Source organism: Hyperolius riggenbachi, chromosome 9, assembly GCF_040937935.1.
Source record: "Hyperolius riggenbachi isolate aHypRig1 chromosome 9, aHypRig1.pri, whole genome shotgun sequence".
NCBI classification, from domain to species: Eukaryota; Metazoa; Chordata; class Amphibia; order Anura; family Hyperoliidae; genus Hyperolius; species Hyperolius riggenbachi.
In genome coordinates, this window is record NC_090654.1 from 121,016,694 (window position 1) to 121,035,911 (window position 19,218).

At 45.9% G+C, this 19,218-nt stretch overlaps 1 protein-coding gene across 1 annotated transcript in view; it reads left to right on the top strand.

Annotated features, from left to right (window-relative positions):
* LOC137531726 (cytosolic phospholipase A2 zeta-like) overlaps positions 1 to 19,218 on the top strand; it is a 106,106-nt gene that overhangs the window by 25,181 nt on the left and 61,707 nt on the right. Inside the window, 5 exon segments of the mRNA XM_068251684.1 lie at positions 1,350 to 1,453; positions 1,455 to 1,487; positions 2,154 to 2,282; positions 9,539 to 9,579; positions 9,703 to 9,745. Coding sequence (XP_068107785.1) covers positions 1,350 to 1,453; positions 1,455 to 1,487; positions 2,154 to 2,282; positions 9,539 to 9,579; positions 9,703 to 9,745 — 350 coding nt within the window.

Here is a 19,218-nt window from a genome sequence, read left to right on the forward strand (position 1 = left end):
GCCAACAAGCTCTTGTTGGATTACTTTGGGGGTCCGCATGCAGCAAAAGTGTGGGGCCAGGAGGACAATACCTAGGTTTTCGTGCAGTTTTTAGCTCGGGCACACTTTACGTCATGGAATCATATCCTCTTACATTTTTTATTGCATTCATCACATTTATTGCACTTACATATTCCTGGAATTTCAACACCATGTATGTATGTCAGCTATAATTATATTAAGTGTACTGTACTCATCATATATTGATAACAGCAAGGTTAATTTACAGTAATTAATTACAACATAAGTTGTTCAACAGCAGGTTTATTTTATTAAGCCCACCTGAGTTTAGCAATTCTGAAAGAGTTTTCCACATTTCCAAACATGCGGTAAAACATACAGTAAAAAGTGTGGTATTTTAGAGAACCAGAGGCCGGTGTTCTAAATCTTAATAGGACAAAGAGGCATGTTCTCTGCACAATGACATGCCCACGTTTCCTGCTGCTGCTGCCGCCATTCTCCCCCGGGCTCTGCTGTCCCCCCTGATCACTAACACCAGGCTAGCGACAATCTGCTTGTCGTTAGCCTTCTGTTTACCTGCAAATGTCAATCAGTGTCCTCCTCCACCTCCCCTTTACATGCCGCTCTTCCGCCGCTCCCTGCCTCTGCTAGCTTCTTCCAATCAGAAGATAAGCCGCAAACCAGGAGTACATCCTGGGCTATCTGATTCGATAATTATCAAATTGGATAAAAATCGGTGCTGCCAAGAGCATGCCTGATTGATGAAGCAACCGATTTTGTGACGAAATTGGCCACATGTATTGGACATGCTTCAAAATGTCGGGTTGTCTTGGTCGATTGGTTGTGTGGTAGTAACAGCAAGCAGTATCATGACAAGTGGCAAACGCAACAAAACCCCCGGGGCTCTCCCCCCAATGTCAAATGTGCATCCCCCGGTGCCCGGTGCATTATACTTTACCTTTCTGTGTCCACCGATGGCTCCATCCGAAATCCGCATACACATGCCCAACATGTGTACGTCACACACCCATGTATAGGGCGGCAATCACATGGGCCATGTGTATGTAGATTGCGGACGGAGCCCAGAGCCAGCGGTGGACATGGACAGGTAATGTATGGTTCACTGGGGGGACACATTTCACTTTAGTCGGGACAGCGCCAGGTTGACGAGGTGGTGCATGCGGTGTATGGGCAGCCAACAGATCTCTCTCTAATCAGATTCGATTAGAGAGATGTGTCTCTTGGTCAAATCTGCCTATCATCACTAGATGCATGGTTACCTTAATAAGCTACAGGTATATTTGATACAGATCTGTTGCTGAATGCTTTTCCTTATCTTCTGTCTGCAGTGTCCGAGGCTGATTGCTATGTTCAGTTAGAGCTTCCCACTGCATCTCCTCTTCCTTCCCGGACAAAGGTTGTGTATAACTCTAGTGACCCTGAGTGGAATGAAAACCTTCCAGTATCGTATTCATGGAGCAATAAAGGTTAGTGTTAAACTAACGGTGGCCATACTTTGTCAGATGAACAACAGATTCGACCATTTGATAAATGTGTCTCTAAATGAATCTGATTAGAGAGAGATCTGTTACCTGCCACAAACTGCAAACAGATTTCCAAACGTTTTTAGCACTAAATCTATTGGAAATCTGTGGAGCCGCCTCTGCCTGCTGGGCCTCCAGGTCTTCACAAAGCTCCTCTTCCTGATCGAAGTGTGCACAATAGCCGACTGAGCCCGCCCACGCATGTGCAGTAGCTCCGTGCTACTGCGGTATGCATGGGCGGGCACACGCAGCCATTACCCACACTTAAACCAGGAAGAGTATCTGCGTGGGGGCTTGTAACAACCGAGGGAAGCCTCATTAGGATCTCTCTCTAAATGGTAAGTAGCAGATTTTGAACCCAAGCTTCGGCTCAGATTCGCTTCAAGTATTTAGTTGCAATGTTGCAAAATAGCTGAAGGGTCTTTCATTTTATGCAATGAAACATACAAAGCATCCGTATGCTGCAGTGAAATGTGTAGACCAACACCACACAACCTCAATACACTATTTCTCAGACTCTTTTTATTATGCATTACTATTACTGTTCTCAGCACAGACAGCAATAAATGATTGTTGTCATTTCTAGTGTGTCTTATGCTTTCCTTACAGAACACATTGGAGCTCAGTCTTTATGATCGGGATGTTGTGTTGGATGATAAGCTCTCTTCCATTGTGTTTGATGTGGGAAGCATTAAGCCTGGACAAACCAAGAGACAAGTTTTCAAATTGAGTTCTAAGGTGTGTACAGTGAGAACTTGCATCTTCACCATTCTATGCATTAAAAAATTACTGTATTTTTCAGACTATAAGATGCTCCTGACCATAAGACACACCTAGGTTTAGAGGACAAAAACCAGGGGGAAAATATATATACTAAACCTGGTGCATCCATGGTGAAGGGTCATCTTGTGGATTATGCCCCCTTTGTACCTCATGCCCCCTTGTACCTCTTGTGTCTCCCTGTGTCCTTCTCTGTCCCCATTTTGTCCCCATGTGTCAGCCTCTGTCCTCTTTGTGTCCTCCTTTATGCCCCTTTGTGTCCTCCGTTTGCCCCCCTGCGTCCTCATCTGCATGACCACAGTACAAGGAGTCCCCAACATTGTGGCGGGTTGGAGGTTCATATTGGCAGGCATTCACAAGTCAGGAACTCCCTGCATTTGGACTATAAGACGCAGTGACTTTTTTCCCCCACTTTTGCGGGAGAAAGGGAGTCTTATAGTCCAAAAATATAGTGTTTAACCCTCCTGGCGGTTAATTTTTTCTGCCAATTAGGCAGAAATCCATTTAAAAAAAAATAAAAAAAAAATTTGTTTCATGTAAAGCTACCAGAGTGGTAGCTGCATGAAACACCACTAGAGGGCGCATGTGTCCCTCTAGTGCGATCGTCTCCGGCATCAATAGCAAACAGGGGAACCTGTATATAACGCGTTCCCCTGTTTGGCTTCTCCTGTCGCCATGGCGATGATCGGAATGATGTCATGGACGTCAGCCGACGTCCTGACGTCAGACGCCTCCGATCCAGCCCATAGCGCTGCCTGAAACTCATTGGTCCGGGCAGCGCAGGGCTCTGGCGCGGGGGGGGGGGGGGGGGGGGCCTCTTCCGCCACTGGCATGCGTGCAAAGTGCTAGCTGCGCGTACAGCACTTTGAATGGGCGAATCGACCCACCAGGGGCTGAGATATCCTCCTGCGCGGCATAGCCTGAGCTCAGCTCGGGCTTACCCGCCGGGAAGGTTAAAGGCTAACTGCAATTTTAAAATGACCTTCACAAAACATTTTAAAAGTAACCCCAGGTCATGAATGCACATCTATTGATGACCTGGGGTTACTTTTAAAATGTTCCTATGCCCCAATCTCCTCCACAGTCTTCACCTTGTGTGGAGCATACGCGGTCAGCCAAGGGATAACAAGTGCGTCGTCCCAAACACCTGGTTACACCAGGCCTTCATGTGTGCAAGGTATAGGATACCAGCAGAACCACACTAGACCAAGAACAGGCGGGAAAATCGGACAGGCCAAGTTAGCAACAAGCGATCAGAATAGCATTGTAGAGAATCTTAAAACCAAGCCAATCCAATAACCATATCGGGGTCATACACAGACAAGGTTGGTCCAGACAGCTACCAATAACGGGGTCAAGAGGCAAAGCAAGATCGTATATGGAAATCCACAATATTAATCACACCCAGCAGAGTCGCACAAGGCAGATTTTGCTATTACAGGCAAGGGTACAATGATCAGAGCAGGCTTGAATAGGAACAGAGCATGATGGAACCTAAATCCTGACATTGGCTATTCCTATGATTCTGCAGCCAAGCCTACAGTACCCACTTTCCACCACTAGGGGTGCAGTCTGACAGAATAAGACGAGGTGCAAGCCGCGCACCCCTCTATAGGAGCTCCTACAGATGCTGCTCTGACTCACAGTGGAAGTTAGCCGCCTAAGCCAGCTCTCAGGAGAGACAGGACCCGCTGTGGGAGTGTACGGAAGGTGTGTTCTTTACAATTCCCTTCTTGATTTTTGTCCTGTAGCCCCTTGCTTCACCCTATTACCACTAATTACATATAACTAATATAGCAGATCATTTTATTACTTGCTCAATAAGATGTGTTTCCATTGCAAGCCAGGGAGAAATGGATGTCAGTGTTTGTGTTCTTTAATGCTTTCAGCCTGCTACTTCCACACTTCAGAAAACTCTGCTATGCTTCTAATTGACTTCCTTTGATTTTGTAGGGTTTTTTGGTTTTTTTATTGGTAGTATACACAAATGAAACCTAACCAAATGTTAGCTTGTCAGTTTAGTGGTATTTTGAGCTATAGGTTTTTGGAAATGTCCACAATTGCCCTAAAATTACATAAACTAGTTTACCAGTATTTAATATTGCTTCTGCTCCCACTTGAGAGAGTGGTGATGTAGGTCTCACTTTAAAGCTGTTTAATAAACTTTGATGTAGTATGCAACTTAAAAAGGTTTGTTCCAAAAAGGTTTCTTTTTTTTTTTTTACCAGAAATCGTATTTCAAAAATCATAGTTCCCCAAATGATGACATTTGTAAACATTTGAAACTAAATTCAGATTTATACAATATATAGCTACCATATAAGACATATAAGAATTATTTTATAATCTTAATGCCATGCACGTTATTTAATTATGACTTGACTTACACAAACTGTAAAGCACTACAGAAGATGTCAGAAGTATACAAATAAAAACTAGTAGTAATAAAAAAAAAAAAAAGTAGAAAATTGCTATGTTTTGGTGCTGGAATTAGTCTCAGTTTGGTTTGAGTCTGCTTCTACAGAGCTGGTCTCAAAATTCATGGGTTCAGTATGTCCTAAATCTGAACATCATTGAACTCAGTTGGGAAAATACAAATCTGGTGGTTTCTTCTGGACCCATTCTAGTTTGCGTATAGAGCAAACAGGTCCACTGAGTCAGGATCCCTCTTCTAGCTCTGCATTTAATACCATCTGCCCCCTGCATACTACAGAACAATCTTGCAGCACTCAAAGTCCATCCCACTTTAAGCCTATGGATCAGACGTCCTCACCAAAAGATCCGCCAAGTAGGCAAGCATGTATTTAAGGCACCTGGAAATATGGGTGCATGGGCAAAGCCGGAAAACGGCTTGCCCTACTCCGACAAAAGTCCCAGCACAGTTATTATTCACCCTCCAGGCCGCAGTGGACTCTATAGTGTGGTTGGGGGGATGGACTCTATAGTGTGGTTAGCAGCATATGTGGCCATATAGATAAGTTTTGTCCTGCAGCAACTTATAAACAGGTTACTTGATTATGCTTTATTATTTTACTACTAGTAGACCTAAGCCCGTTTAAAAACGGGCTCAAGGTCGGTCCCAACGACTACACATGTGCAGTAGCCAAAACACATGGGACACAGGGACAGGAGGATGATGCAGGGACATGTAGGGTTTTATTATATAGGATTTCCTCCTGTCACGATCTCTCCTGTAGCATGTTCTGTCGGTTGCAGTGAGACTGCAACCGGGCAATTCTGACTTATCTGCTTGCATTCAGTTGCGCATTCTCAATAAGTCTCATTGTCAATTGCAGTCACTCTGCAGTTCAGAGCAGCTCAGGATGCTGTCATAACTCTTCCCTTTGCTTGCTGCAGTTGAACTGCAGCCAGATATCCCTGGATTTCCTACATGCATGTGGTTGCATAGTATTGCATGTATCTGTTATGAGAGTCTTTCAGCTGGCAGTTTGTTATGAAGCTGGCTCAAGATTGCATAATTATTTGCACCTGCATCCATTGGCTGATGCCGACATAAAAGTCTGTCTCCCATTTCAGACCCCGCCCGACATAGCGTTCAGCTCTCTGAGTTTTCGTTGGGTCTATGCTGTGAAAGTTGTTATTGTAAAAATGTATAATGTCTTACTCTGTATTTTCATGTCCGCTGGACATTTGCTGACCTGCGGGGGTCAGTAAATTCCTTCTGATACTGATAGTTTGGATTCTGCCAGCACCACGTTGGTAGTATTCCTTCTAGCCTTGTTCTTGCCTTGTTTTTGAGGACGAACTATAGCAGCAGTTGCCATTAGTTACGCTCCTACCTGTTAGTCTTGTCTATCTCAGTGTGAATGTTGCCGTCGCTGAAACATCGACTAGATTGGCTGAGCATTCCGTCTGTCTGTCTGTTGTCTGTCTTGTTAATTGTCATTACTTGTGCTTTAGCTAGTGAGTTATTTGAGAGCTACATTTCATATATTGCACATCAGCCCGATATATACAGTGTGTTGCAAAAGTATTCGGCCCCCATGAAGTTTTCCACATTTTGTCACATTACTGCCACAAACATGCATCAGTTTTATTGGAATTCCACGTGAAAGACCAATACAAAGTGGTGTAAATGTGAGAAGTGGATCGAAAATCATACATCATTTCAAACATTTTTTACAAATAAATAACTGCAAAGTGGGGTGTGCGTAATTATTCAGCCCCCTGAGTCAATACTTTGTAGAACCACCTTTTGCTGCAATTACAGCTGCCAGTCTTTTAGGGTATGTCTCTACCAGCTTTGCACATCTAGAGACTGAAATCCTTGCCCATTCTTCTTTGCAAAACAGCTCCAGCTCAGTCAGATTAGATGGACAGCGTTTGTGAACAGCAGTTTTCAGATCTGGCCACAGATTCTCGATTGGATTTAGATCTGGACTTTGACTGGGCCATTCTAACACATAGATATGTTTTGTTTTAAACCATTCCATTGTTGCCCTGGCTTTATGTTTAGGGCTGTTGTCCTGCTGGAAGGTGAACCTCCGCCCCAGTCTCAAGTCTTTTGCAGTCTCCAAGAGGTTTTCTTCCAAGTTTGCCCTGTATTTGGCTCCATCCATCTTCAGTGTTCTCCCCAGGCTGTTTTAGCCGGGTGTTCCACCCGGCTAGTTTTGGTGACCACTCGGCTGTTATCAGCTCACCACCTGCTATTCTGTAAGCAGAGTTGTGCATAGAAGCACCTGCCCGGCATTCTCTCATCTTGCCCCACCCGGTTACTTTTTCATACCACCCGGCTACTTTTTCATGCCACCCGGCTACTTTTTCATGCCACCCGGCTACTTTTTCATACCACCCGGCTACTTTTTCATACCACCCGGCTACTTTTTCATACCACCCGGCTACTTTTTCATGCCACCCGGCTACTTTTTCATACCACCCGGCTACTTTTTCATGCCGCCCGGCTACTTTTTCATACCACCCGGCTACTTTTTCATGCCACCCGGCTACTTTTTCATGCCACCCGGCTACTTTTTCATACCACCCGGCTACTTTTTCATACCACCCGGCTACTTTTTCATGCCACCCGGCTACTTTTTCATGCGGCTACTTTATCATGCCACCCGGCTACTTTATCATGCCACCCGGCTACTTTATCATGCCACCCGGCTACTTTTTCATACCACCCGGCTAGAAAAAATTTCTGGGGAGAACACTGATCTTCCCATTAACTCTGACCAGCTTCCCTGTCCCTGCTGAAGAGATGCACCCCCCGAGCATGATGCTGCCACCACCATATTTGACAGTGGGGATGGTGTGTTCAGAGTGATGTGCAGTGTTAGTTTTCCGCCACACATAGCGTTTTGCATTTTGGCCAAAAAGTTCCATTTTGGTCTCATCTGACCAGAGCACCTTCTTCCACATGGTTGCTGTGTCCCCCATATGGCTTGTGACAAACTGCAAACGGGACTTCTTATGCTTTCTGTTAACAATGCCTTTCTTCTTGCCACTCTTCCATAAAGGCCAACTTTGTACAGTTCATGACTAATAGTTGTCCTATGGACAGAGTCTCCCATCTGAGCTGTAGATCTCTGCAGCTCGTCCAGAGTCACCATGGGCCTCTTGACTGCATTTCTGATCAGCGCTCTCCTTGTTCGGCCTGTGAGTTTAGGTGAATGGCCTTGTCTTGGTAGGTTTACAGTTGTGCCATACTCCTTCCATTTCTGAATGATCGCTTGAACAGTGCTCCGTGGGATGTTCAAGGCTTTGGAAATCTTTTTGTAGCCTAAGCCTGCTTTAAATTTCTCAATAACTTAAACCCTGACCCGTCTTGTGTGTTCTTTGGACTTCACGGTGTTGTTGCTCCCAATATTCTCTTAGACAACCTCTGAGGCCCTCACAGAGCAGCTGTATTTGTACTGACATTAGATTACACACAGGTGCACTCTATTTTGTCATTAGCACTCATCAAGCAATGTCTATAGGCAACTGACTGCACTCAGATCAAAGGGGGCCGAATAATTATGCACACACCACTTTGCAGTTATTTATTTGTAAAAAATGTTTGGAATCCTGTATGATTTTCATTCCACTTCTCATGTGTACACCACTTTGTGTTGGTCTTTCATGTGGAATTCCAATAAAATTGATTCATGTTTGTGGCAGTAATATGACAAAATGTGGAAAACTTCAAGGGGGCCGAATACTTTTGCAACACACTGTATGTACTCTAGTCAGTCAGTTTTGTAATATTGTAATATTGTATATTGTTTTGTGTTCCGACCCTTGCCTGCCTGTTGACTACGAATGTGCCTAGCCATTCAGTATTACTGCCATCTGATCTATCGTGTATGACCCCCAAGCCTGTTACCGACTACGTCTGTTGTGTATTGTATCACATAGCATCTAGCCTGATAGGCGGCCCTGAGCTGCAGTTGCTCTGGGCAATCTTGCTCCCTTGTTCATTACTCCTGTGTCCATCAGTGGAGCCTCTTCCATTACCCAGCTACATAGTCTGGAGCACACACGCTGACTCAGAGTATGCCACCCCAGCATTACTCCTCCTTTAGGGCAACACCAATCATTAATGTTTATTTGCTGATCAGGGCCTAGTTACAAAGTTTGTCTTATAATAGATTTTAAAGATGGACAGATTTCAAAGACAGTACAGTTAAAGTTCTAGTGAAACAGTAGTTAGGAATTCTACAATTTTTCCTCTATAATTTTTACAGAAATAGAATATATTTTAGTATGAGACCATATCTTCCTAACTATAAAAATGATCTTTACTGTACCTTTAGTAACCTCTGTTTATGAAACTAATCCTATATACCGGTAATACATTTCCATAACTCTGTGAAAATGTATATTGAGAAGTTCACTGTTTTTAGGCATCTCTATATTTGCAAGTTAAGCTGTGGGCGCTGTCATAGCTGTTCTGACACAGCCAAAAAAGTAGAACACGGCTATTTAATTGTTTTTATTCAATCTTCTATTTCATTTTTATACCTTACAGCTTATGTGAAATAGACATATGAAGTAAAAATAGAGCATTCCTTCAACCCATTTAAATCTTTCTACTTTAGGCCAAAGCTTATGTTGTCAGTCTCATAACACTGTACTATGGGCAGAACATTTTTTATGCTTTTCAGTTACATAAAAAGTATTGGATTAAATTATTTTGTTGTAAGAAAAAACAACATATTCATATCCTCAGAGAATCTTCCATCATTGAACAACTGTTTTTGCTATCATAGGACAAGGGTGAATTAGAAGTGGAATTCCACCTTGAAGAAAGGTAAAGAAAAAATTAAAATCAGTCTTTTTTTAAAAAACCTTTCCAAACCTTAAACATAATTGTTTAAATATTGTGAAATTATTGTCACAGCTATAATTTTTGTTCTGCATTTTATATTAACAGCAAAGAGCCACCAGCTGAAATTATCACCAATGGTGTTTTAGTGGTAAGTCAATGTATTTGAAATATATATGTAAAATACGAATTCCTTATTGCTTGTAGCTTATTTTATCCAAGATGGCGCCGGATGCGGACGCCACGGCCACAGGGCTCCGGCCTTCTTTCTATCTTTTTCTTTAATTCTGCCCTACCGCACTCACCAGCAACCTCCATCTGCCTGGGTGAGATGCGGGGGCCACATGAGGGCACAGCAGGCTGCCATCGGCTGCCCGGGCTGCTCTGCCGCTCCACTGCGAGGGACCGACCACAGGGCTGCTCTGCCGCTCCGCTGCGGGGGACCAACCACAGGAGCACACCACCTTGCAGGCACGCGGACCATCCGCTGGTCCGCTCGTGAGAGGAGGGACGCGTGCTGTCACCACCGGCCGGCCTCCGCATTCCAAGGGGGCTGTTGAGGGAGGCCACTGCATCGCCGCTGCCGGGAGACCAGGACGGCGTGAGGATCAGCTGTTTCAGGGCCCATTTGCTGTGCGCCGGCTGTTCTTCAGCGTCACCACCTGCACCGATCTCTTCCACGGTACCGCAGCTCGTCATGCAGGACGTGTTGTTGGAGGCTGCCGCACCAGGACCTTGCACGGAGGAGTCCACCGCTGTCCCCCTGCCACTGCTCACAGCAGCCTGTAGCCGCCGCCATGGAGACCCGGAGAAGGAACACCACAGCTGTTCCCCCACTGCTCACAGCCCAGCAGGCGCTACTAGTGGTTACAGGTCGCTACACAGGAGGGTCACAGCTGATCCTCAGCCTCTCACTGCACGTGGGACACGCCATGACAGGCCTCATCCACCAAGGCCGGAGGATCCTTTGTCCACAGTAATGGCTCTGGGTGTTTCAGCTGCCAGGCGTACGGGGCCCCCTCTGCCTGCAACCACCATCCAAACAGATTTTTCGCCCATTCTCGATCGAGGGATCCCTGCCACTGCCTTGGGAGATCCTTGCACAGCAATTGGACTGATTGTCGGACCCAGGGGTGGTTATTATCTGCAGCCCCAAAAGGACTTTGCCTCTGTCTCTCTCTTCCTGCCTTGGTTCTTCTCTTTGTCTCTCTTAGCTATCCCTACTCTCTTTCTCTCTCTCTTTCTCTATCCACTCTTTTCCAGGACACTGCGGGGCATCTGGAGCTGCTGCGGAGCGAGCGAGCGCCGTCGATAGTTGGCAGGCTGCTCCCCTCACATAGCACTCCAGACCTCCCCACGCGTCCTCCACTACAGTTATGGGCGATATGTATATTTAGGCATATGCTTACTTTTACTACTGTACCGATTGTATGTGTTGAATTGCATGCATGTGTTTGTACCATCTCCGACCCTGTATGAGCCAAAAATAATTCCGGGTACAACCCCCGTTGTACTTGGCGAAATCAATATGATTCTGATTCTGATTCTGATTATTTTGGGGTTGATTCACTAGCAGCGCAGCTGAATGACAGCAGCGCGTGGTAATAATCTCCAGCACACGCTTTGTGGCCATAACATGCACTGCTAAATCATGTTATGCTCCTATAGTTTAACCACTTGAGGACCCACCCTTTACCCCCCCTTAAGGACCAGCGTTGAATTCTGTGATCTGTGCTGGGTGGGCTCTACAGCCCCCAGCACAGATCAAACACCAGGCAGAGAGATCAGATCACCCTCCTTTTTTCCCCACTAGGGGGATGATGTGCTGGGGGGGGTCCGATCTCTCCTGCCTGCGTGTGGCTGGCGGGGGGGCACCTCAAAGCCCCCCTCCGCGGCGAAATTCCGCTTCCCCCTCTCCTACCTGGCCCCCTGGTGATCGGGGCTGCACGGGAATCTATCCGTCCTGTGCAGCCTGTGACAGGACGTCCCCTGTCACATGGCGGCGATCCCCGGCCGAGGATCGCCGATCTGCCTTACGGCGCTGCTGCGCAGCAGCGCTGTACAATGTAAACAAAGCGGATTATTTCCGCTTGTGTTTACATTTAGCCTGCGAGCCGCGATCGGCGGCCCGCAGGCTATTCACGGAGCCCCCCGCCGTGCATTGACAGGAAGCAGCCGCTCGCGCGAGCGAGCGGCTGCTGCCTGATTAATTAGCCTGCAGCCGGCGACGCAGAACTGCGTCGCTGGTCCTGCAGCTGCCACTTTGCCGACGCGCAGTATGAGTGCGCGGTCGGCAAGTGGTTAACGAGCGCTTCATTAAACTTAACGAGCGGTCCACTGAACCCTGCCTGAGCCCCGGCGGGTCCAGTGGCTTTAAAGGACGATATTCCTGCACTTTGATTGGTCCATTAGGCTGACTGTAAATTGACAGTCTACTGGGCCAATCAAAGTGCAGGAATTTCATCCTTTGAAGCCACTGGACCCGCTGGGGCTCAGAGTGAGTTCAGTGGAGTGCTCGTTAAGTTTAACGAAGCGCTTGTTAAACTATAGGAGCATAGCGTAATTTAGCAGCGCACATTAAGGCTGCATATAGTACGCTGGAGATTACCACAGACTGCTGAGTAGCACAGCTTAGTGAACCAACATCTTTGTTTTCTCACTTCCTTTTTGTGTACTTTCACACTGACACATTGTGTTACATTGTACCAGACACTGTTTTGTGCACTGTAACACAGTGCTGTTCAAAGTCTATGAATAGGTCGCATTTCATCATTTTAATGTAATTTGCCTTAAAACAGGAGGTATTTGCGATAATTCAGCTTTAATTGGGCAACTGAGGTTTTTTTAATGATGCATCATTCCCAAACATGCAAATCTCTTTTTACCACTGAAGCCAGGTTTACATCCAGAACCACTGGTGTCACATTTACACAACATGCAGACAGCCTGTTTTGGACTGTTGGTCTTTATCAGTGCAAAGCAGGGATTGAGGTGCAGAGACGGGCAACAAAATTGATACGAGGGATGGAAGGTCTCACTTACCAAGAAAGGTTAGATAAACTGGGTTTATTTAGAGAAAAGACGCCTTAGAGGGGATCTAATTAACATGTATAAATACATCAAAGGGCAATATAAAAGCTTGGCGGATGAGCTTTTTTTTCCATGGCCTTCACAAAGGACTAGAGGACATGATCTGCGCATGGAAGAAAAATCGTTTCAGCCATTTATTTAGGAAAGGGTACTTTACAGTAAGACTGATTAACCACCCTGGCGTTCTATTAAGATCGCCAGGGCAGCTGCATGAGGGTTTTTTTTAAATAAAAAAAAAACTATTTCATGCAGCCAACTGAAAGTTGGCTGCATGAAAGCCCACTAGATGGCGCTCCGGAGGCGTTCTTCTGATCGCCTCCGGCGGCCAAAAGTAACACGGAAGGCCGCAATGAGCGGCCTTCCGTGTTTTGTTTACTTCGTCGCCATGGCGACGAGCGGAGTGACGTCATGGACGTCAGCCGACGTCCTGACGTCTGCCGCCTCCGATCCAGCCCTTAGCGCTGGCCGGAACTATTTGTTCCGGCTGCGCAGGGCTCAGGCGGCTGGGGGGACCCTCTTTCGCCGCTGCTCGCGGCGGATCGCCGCAGAGCGGCGGCGATCGGGCAGCACACGCGGCTGGCAAAGTGCCGGCTGCGTGTGCTGCTCTTTATTTGATCAAAATCGGCCCAGCAGGGCCTGAGCGGCACCCTCTGGCGGTAATGGACGAGCTGAGCTCGTCCATACCGCTAAGGTGGTTAAGATGTGGAATGCATTGCAACAGGAAGTAGTTATGGCAAATTCTATATCTGCATTTAAAGGGGCTTAGATGCTTTCTTTGCATTGAAAGACATCCATAGGCAAATCCCAGTGATGTTGATCCAGGGATTTTATCTGATTGCCATCTGGAGTCGGGAAGGAAATTTTCTTCCCTTTTAGGGCTAATTGGACCATGCCTTATAAGGGTTTTTTGCCTTCCTCTGGATCAACAGGGATATGTGAGGGGGCGGGCTGGTGTTGTACTTTGTTTTCTGGTTGAACTCGATGGATGCATGTCTTTTTTTCAACCCAAATAACTATTTAACTAAGTAAGTATTATATGGCTCTGTAGGATAGGGCTTGGACCAGTACAATAGAATACCCAAGCAGCTCAGGGTGAGCTAGAACCACTAGGAAAGTATAGGAGACTAAAGGAGACCAAAAAGCCCTCCTGTCAAAAAGCAATGTTCAGTATAATTTGCCTTCTTAACCACTTGACCACTACAAGTGGTGTTTCCCTGTAGTAGAGAGTAAATTTCACCCTTCAGCGCTCCTCCTATTCATTCACCAATAACTTTATCACTACTTACCACACCAAAATTATCTATATCTTGTTTTTTTTTTCACCACCAATTAGGCTTTCTTTGGGTGGTTCTTTTTGCAAATAATTATTTAATCTGAATGCACTTTAACGGGAATAATAAAAAAAAAAGACCCACACATTTTATTTGCCCATTTGTCCCGGTTATTAAAACTTTTATATTATGTCCCTAGGCCTAGTACAATGTATGGCGACAATATTTTATTTATATAAAGGTGCATTTTTTCAGTTTTGCATCCATTTAATATATATCCCTAATTACAAGCCTGTATTTGCAAAAATAACAGTAATATATCCATATGACATACATATTAAAAAAAAAGTTGAGTCCCTAAGGTAACTATTAATGATTTTTTTTTTTTAAATGTCACTTTTTTTTCTTATTTTAAGTGTTTTATTTTCATAACTATGGGAGGAGGTATGGGATTAATTAATGGGGAATTGTATTTATTTTTATGTATATAGGTGTAATTTCACTATTTGGCCACTAGATGTCCCCCACTTTAGCATCTATTTATGAGATGAAGCAGTTAGGAACATGTAGGGAGTAAAAGGTAAAGCAATTCCGAGAAAACAACACGGCCGTGCTGGACTGGTGCGCACCGTCATGAGTGCAGGTGATGGTGGCTTTCCAGCCTATATGGTCGCCGGGCTGAGGTAGTTCAATGACAGAACAGTGACTGTCCAGCTGATCGAATTTGGTCTATCCACAATGAAGCAACAACCTTATTATCTTGGGTTTGCCCCCTCCCCCCCCCCAAGACACTCATATAGCTGTTGGTCATTGCTTCATTGTGATAGGCAAGCCCCTTCAAGGTAATGATCACGAAGGGGAATTGACACATGTACATGCCTTTTTGTTTTGTTGTTGCAGCTGCAGTGCGACCAGAAAAATTAGGCAGGCATGTACACGCACCAGAAAAATTATTATAGCGGCCTTAAAAATTCAGGAATTTGCCTGGTGTCCTGGACCCTGTTTCTGGTGGCGGAGAAGGCAGTCAAGCGGCCTGCAGGCAGAGATGCTGTGTGTGAGGACTGACTTCGGGCAGGCCTGACTGTGCTTTGCAGACCACGTGGTCAGCTGGACCCTTGACCCAATGCTGTGTGCCAGAGATGACACCACTTGCCTTTCAACATCACAGTACAGTTTGGGTATCACCTTTTTTGAGAAATAATTGCGGCCTGGTATCTTCCACTGCGGTGTGTGGCTTTGCTTTTGTGTGCTGCTTTTCCTCAGGTGGTCATCCCATTGCAGTTTGTGTTTTGTCATCATGTGCCTTTGTAAGGAAGTTGTCCCTACGCGGGTCTTGGTCTTTCCACGGCTCAATTTTTGGTGGCAGAGAGTACAGATGGCATTGCTCTCAGCAGACACACAAAAAAATTTCCACACCGCTGAGCCCTGGGGTGATGGCACTTGAGTGTTAAGTGGGGTGCCAGAGTCACAGCAGGAGGCTGAAGATGTGTCACGGTTCCATGCGGAAGCTGAGGTGTTCTGTGTTAAATAGTCAACTACGTCCTGACAATCTTGGGGGTTGATGGCACCCGCCTTCTAAACACTGTACTTTGGTCCAAGGCCGCTCGAAATCACGACAGCACAACCTCGAACAGACCTGCCGGGTGGCCTGCCTCTGCTTGTTTTGCCCCTATTGGGGGGGGGGGGGTGAAGGGAAAGGTATGCACTGACTTGACTAATACAATGTGCAGTCACACAGGTGCAGTGAACAGGTACACAGTGACTGGTATCAATACAAAGTGCAGCTGTCACACACACAGGTACCGTGAACAGGTGCAGCAACTGACTGGTATATAACACTACGTGCGCTCACGTAGGTATGTAGGTGCACTGAACAGGTGGGTATGCAATGATTGGTATTACAAATGTGCAGCTGTCACACACACAGGTAGTCACTGAATGTGCTGGGCCTGGCAATAGCACAGTGGGAATTACCAAGGGGCCAAGGTCCCAGCAGCAGCTGCGACTGACTGACAGGGCTGTATATGCAACACAATTGTCTGTGCTACACACACGCACACACACACAAAAAAATAGATCACAAGAACAACATTAGCTCTCATAAGAGCTGTTGAGGATGAGGAGTGCTTTTATGCAATAAGATCAGCAAGAAGGAGCAACCTAACAAGCCTAACACAAGAGCCTAACTAAGCTTTCCCTATGTCAGCAGCAAGGTTCTCCCCCTCCTCTAATTACTGCAGCCACACGAGTGAGTGAAATGGCTGACGCTGCCTGCGTTTTATAAGGTAGGGGCTCCAGGAGGGAGTGTAGCCTGATTGGCTACCCTGTGCCTGCTGACTGTGATGTGGAGGGTCAAAGTTGACCCTAATGATGTAGTATAGGGGCTGGGTCGAACCCACATATAGTTCGCGTTCGTTTGCGAACGCGAACCACCGAAGTTCGAACGAATAAGTTCGCGTGCGAACCATTCAGGCCATCTCTAATTATACAATTTGATTGTGTGTGATTCTCAAACTAGGTGCCCTGGTGCGCCTTGAGCACCTCCCAGGGGTGCCTCGGCATTCATCCCCATCCATTGTGCATTGCCATAAGATACTGCAATTGCACTGACTACTGAGGGGGGGGGGGGGGTGATGACTAATTAGTATCACTAGCCACTGGGCGGGGGAGATGCTGCCTAATAAAAGTGGTAACAGCATTTCAGCAGTTTTTTTGCCCAGGGGAGCCCTGAAACAGTTTCAAAGTCATCAAGGTGCCCTCACCCCAAAAAGTTTAAGAATCACTGGTGTAATCTTGAATCCAATCTTATTGAATGTACGTAGTGTAAGAGGCTACCTGAATATCATATTCAAGTTGCATCCAGTTTGTTGGCTCTGCTAAATGTTTGTATTAAAATCAGAGCTGGGACAAGGTCCTCCAGCACCCAAGGCTGAGACACCAAAGTGCGTCCCTCCATCCCTGCCACCCCAGCTGTCATACACTGATTGCTATTAGACTAACAGGCCCCCATGGGCCCACAACCTCCCCAACACCTTAATATCTAGTTATCTGGTTTGCAGTCACTGCCATGTATCCCCTTTTCTTATTTCTTTCTGCTTCAAACACAATTAGGAATGACAGCTGAATGAATTCTGCGCCCCCTCCTACACTGCACCCTGAGGCTGGAGCCTCTCCAGCCTATGCCTCGGCCCGGCCCTAATTAAAATTGTACAAATATGCATAAGGGTCTGTGGTGGTATATGGAAGATGAAGCCTGGAAATCTCTACTGGTATTGCATGGGTGATGGCTATAGTTGGAGATTTATCAAATAGAGGAAACTTGTTCAAAATGGGGATTTCAGCACAGCATGCTGTTGCCAGTTTGGATTCACAAACTAACCTCTAGACCATTGTCTACTTTATGGGGTTATGGTTTCAAGTTGTTCCTACCTACATAAAGCAGATTGTTTGTATTTCCAGTTAGAAACTTTAGTGAACATTGAAGGGTCATCCTTAAAGGAAACCTAAACCAAAATTACCTAATTGAACTAATTACCTTTTCAATTTGCAATTAATTTTCTAATCCTATTTGGCATGTTTTCGCCGCTCCTAAATGTCTCTTGCGGCTGTATGGCTGATTTTTTCCCCCCATGGCTCTGTCAATATGGTGCCGCTCTGCTTTGCAGAGCCGTTGGCAGAGCTTTTCCCTGCTTGTGCACTGTTCAACTTCAGTACACGAGCGTCCTGATGAAGGGCGCGTAGCGGGCCGTTGTAACAGCGTGCACATGCCTAAAATTGAGAAGGGGCCGGCCCAGTTTAGTCTGTAATGGACTGTCACCGCTAGTTTATCACGTGAGCACACGCGCATGTGACGTGAAAGGTGACGAGTGCGTTAGTAAACAAGCCGCGCGTGTGCCGGCAAAGAGGAGGAGGAGAAGGAGAAGAAGCATTGGCGCACAGACACAGGAGGGTCTCGACTTCAGACAGTGACAGGCTCATCGACTGGCCAGTTGATAAGGAGTGCCTAGGTGGTGCCATGGAGGGAGAAACCTAGGAAGGGGGCAAAATCTGAAAGCGCAGACACTACAGTAAGTCTCTGCTATACTTATAAATGAAATGTATTGAAATAAATTCACTGGAACACATTGGTTTTAGGTTTCCTTTGAGAAAAGAGTGACTGTGCACAGGATTCTAGCCTTTTGTTACTCTTTAAAGATAATATGTAACACCTTGTAGCGGAACATACAAAGTATACAGGATACCCATTTTTACATTCATTATCCTGGTTTTAGCATCAGAAATGCTTTTATAACTATATATTGCTGTATAAGAAAAAGAAGGGACACCAAGAGCCCAATATAGTGTAGTAAGTTGGGTGATGGGTAAATGGAACGTATATGATAGATATACTCACAAGTCAGGGTTACCAATTAGGCAACCACTGTATAGGCAGGTGAGGAGATTAGGCCTGTCCTCACTCAGGATTAAGATGTCGCTCTCTGTAGATTAGGAGAAGAAAGGGAATTCAACCCCTCCACCAGGGGTAGTTGCTGATATTGTAAGGAGAACAGAGGCGCCAACAGAATAAAATATATCTAAAAACTTTAAAATTCCTCGGGAGGCGGTGGTGGACTCATCTCCCCGAAGCAGACATAATACTGTCGGTTTTAGTACAAACAAATGTATTTATATACTCCAACATACAGCACAATCAGAGGCGCTTATCGTGACCTTAAAGGACTTACGAGCCCAAATAGGTAAAAAAAGAGAAGTACCTTAATCACTTTTAAATGCACGGAGGACACCATCCGTGTCTGTGCGTGGATTGGGGGGGAGGGCCCTAGAGCTGTGCAGCCGCACTAACGTGTATGCGGACTGCGCCGCCGCAGCCAGCTCCGGCGGCCATCTTAGGAGAGGAAGGGAGCCCAACCCCGTCCGTGGGGTCGGGAGCGGCACGGGGGGCTATCACACTGCGGGGACCCGACGGAACTGCACGGAGGGCGCGGATGGCGTCCTCCGTGCATTTAAAAGTGATTAAGGTACTTCTCTTTTTTTACCTATTTGGGCTCGTAAGTCCTTTAACACTGCACTGTTTGTACTCCTGTTCGTTATTGCCTGAAGAAGTGGGAATATACCCACGAAACGCGTTGCACTGTATGTTGGAGTATATAAATAAATTTGTTTGTACTAAAACCGACAGTATCATGTCTGCTTCGGGGAAATGAGTCCACCTCCGCCTCTCGAGGAATTTTAAAATTTTTAGATATATTTTATTCTGTGGGCA